Source organism: Lolium rigidum, chromosome 7 (genome assembly GCF_022539505.1).
Source record: "Lolium rigidum isolate FL_2022 chromosome 7, APGP_CSIRO_Lrig_0.1, whole genome shotgun sequence".
NCBI lineage: Eukaryota > Viridiplantae > Streptophyta > Magnoliopsida > Poales > Poaceae > Lolium > Lolium rigidum.
Genome location: NC_061514.1, coordinates 320,770,851 through 320,773,696, shown reverse-complemented (window position 1 = coordinate 320,773,696; position 2,846 = coordinate 320,770,851). Strand labels below are relative to the sequence as shown.

General features: G+C 40.3%; 1 protein-coding gene across 1 annotated transcript; it reads left to right on the top strand.

Moving 5' to 3' along the window:
• Nucleotides 1-463: 463 nt before the first annotated feature.
• Nucleotides 464-2,317, top strand: LOC124676715 (12S seed storage globulin 1-like). The gene is made up of 4 exons (XM_047212752.1): nucleotides 464-785; nucleotides 913-1,187; nucleotides 1,324-1,770; nucleotides 1,877-2,317. Exons 1-4 carry the CDS (start codon nucleotides 464-466, stop codon nucleotides 2,315-2,317), a joined length of 1,485 nt encoding a protein of 494 aa, XP_047068708.1.
• The last annotated feature ends 529 nt before the right edge of the window (nucleotides 2,318-2,846 follow it).

Genomic DNA, 2,846 nt, shown 5'->3' with positions numbered 1-2,846 from the left:
CATCCAGTTTACACTTTATGTTGTATAGATAGACTTGTGTCATGAAATTTTGGGCAGACAACCAAAAGTATCCACATACGTTGTTGTTGCATAGACCAATGCACAAACAAACCAAACCACAAAAGTTGTCACAAGTGCCAGAAACATAGTGTTTTGATAGACATAGTTGTGAAAAGTATAACTAATATTATTATATGTTTGACCACCCGTCACACAATGGCCAAGAGATTATAAAAAGGTGGTACTAGCATGCCAAGTCATTATTAGTTGTAGCTCGAAAGCAACACATAACTTTTGAGACCATGTTTATCTATTCACATGTTAAACCATGTACGAGTCATCATGGATATCCTTAATAGTGATGTCACCACATGCATCCTAAACTACCTTTTATGGCTATATAAACTAACTTATATTCTCAAGACTGGCATCAATCAACCTTCTCCAATCTCTTCAATCAATCATGGCAACTACTAGTTTTGTTTTGTTTTACTTTTGTGTATTTCTCGTGTGCCATGGGTCCATGGCTCAACTGTTTGGCCAGAGCTTTACTTCATGGCGAAGCTCCCGACAAGGAGGTTTAAGGGGGTGCATATTAGATAGGCTACAAGCATTTGAACCAATTCAGCAAGTGAGGTCACAAGCTGGCCTCACTGAATACTTCGATGAGAATAATGAGCAATTTCGTTGCACCGGGGTATCTGTCATCCGCCGTGTTATCGAGCCTCAAGGCCTCTTATTACCTCAATATCACAACACTCCTGGCTTGGTGTACATTCTCCAAGGTTGGTTTATAAACTAAATATGGTGATTGCATTGTTATATACTTCACTTAGGGGTTTGTATGTGCCAAATGTTACATTAGCATCGTAAGATTTTCATACTGAATTGTATTGTCATGCTCTCTTGTAGGTAGTGGTTACACAGGGCTGATTTTGCCTGGATGCCAAGAGACCTTCCAAAAAAAATTCCAACATTTTGGTCAAGCGTGGTTTGCCGAAGGTCCAAGCGAAAGGCAAAAGTTTAAGGACGAGCACCAAAGAGTTCACCATTTCAAGCAAGGAGATGTTGTTGCACTGCCATCTGGCATTGTACATTGGTGCTACAATGATGGTGATGTGCCGATTGTGGCTTTGTATGTCTTCGACGTAAACAACAATGCTAATCAGCTGGAACCTAGACGAAAGGTAACTACACGGGTGTCTAAAACTAATATGCACATATAATATGTATAACTTTTTAAAATTAACTTCCGTATGGTGTTTCAAGTATATATTAGTGACATATTATTCAACATTTTTACTTGATAATATGAATTTTCAGGATTTCTTGCTGGCTGGTAACAACAAGAGAGAGCAACAATTTGAACAAAACATATTCAATGGATTCAGTGTCCAATTGCTAAGTGAGGCCTTTGGTATCGATCAACAAATGGCACAAAGGATAAGGAATCAAAGTGACCAAAGAGGCGATATAATTCATGTTAATCAACGCCTTCAGTTCTTGAAGCCCACTGTGAACAAGCAAGAACTAGTAGAGAAGCAATCATACCTACCAATTCATCAATATCAGCTAAGTCAATCAATGAGTGGAAGTCACAATGGTTTAGAGGAGAACTTTTGTTCATTAGAGGCAAGGAAGAACATTGAAAACCCCAATAATCCTGACACATACAACCCACGTGCTGGCAGTATAACACGCCTCACCAGCAATAGTTTTCCCATCCTTCACCTTGTGCAAATGAGTGCTACAAGAGTAAATCTCTACCAGGTATATGTTATGCTGCATTTTTATACATACTCCTATTGTCACATATTGTAAGCTTGTTGACACAAGTTCAATAGATATATGACGTACCAACTAATTGTTATTGCAGAATGCTGTCCTTTCACCATTCTGGAACATTAATGCACACACTGTCATGTACATGATCCAAGGACATGCTCGAGTTCAGGTCGTCAATAACTATGGTCGGACCGTATTCGACGACCTTGTTCGTAAAGGGAAATTGTTAATCATACCCCAACACTATGTTGTTCTCAAGAAGGCAAAGCATGAAGGATGCCAATACATATCATTCAAGACCAACCCAGACTCCATGGTTAGTCACATCGCAGGAAGGAACTCTATCATGCGTGCCTTGCCTGTTGATGTCATCGCCAATGCTTTTCAGATTTCCAGACAAGAAGCCCGAAACCTTAAAAACAATAGGGGAGAAGAGTATGGCGCATTCACTCCTGAATTTACCCCAACGAGCTGGCAGAGTTACCCAGACAATGATGAGGAGTCCTCTTCATCTAATAAGGCATCCAAGTGAACTTCCGAGTGTTCCAAGAACTAGTACATGGAAATAAAGGCATCACAAGTGTGTGTCATGTTGGTGTATAATGCTGATAAGGCATAAAAAGGTTCATCAAGTTACATCATTTTTGTGCAATTATGATATTGCTATTTTTTATTTTTATTTTTGGTCAATTCCCCTCCCTCTCTCCATGAATTTGCTGGCATTTTGTACCTCATGCTCATGCAGATCACCCTAACAAATGGGAAAACTGCAATAAATAATTCGTTATCAGTGTTTTCTTGGTTTAAGTATTATTTCTTGTCTTACCCACTACTAGGAAAATAACTATAGGCCCCGAGCTACCACCAACACGCAAAATGGTTTTCCATCGACGCTATATTACCGTTGGCGCACCAATTTTATGGGCGTCGGTGGTGCCCAAATACCGCCGGCACAACGAAAAATTGGCACGCCGGGGATAAGGGTCGACCAGGTCTTGGCCCGGGAAAAAATCTGACCCTCCCTTACTGCCGGCGGTAAGGGGGTTCAGATTTTTGCTCCA

Excerpts from the sequence above, each read along its gene's own strand:
- LOC124676715 (XM_047212752.1), top strand. The coding sequence starts at position 464 with ATGGCAACTACTAGTTTTGTTTTGTTTTACTTTTGTGTATTTCTCGTG. Across the intron at positions 1,188-1,323 it reads AGCTGGAACCTAGACGAAAG|GATTTCTTGCTGGCTGGTAA; the intron begins GTAACTACACGG and ends ATGAATTTTCAG. Across the intron at positions 1,771-1,876 it reads CAAGAGTAAATCTCTACCAG|AATGCTGTCCTTTCACCATT; the intron begins GTATATGTTATG and ends TTGTTATTGCAG.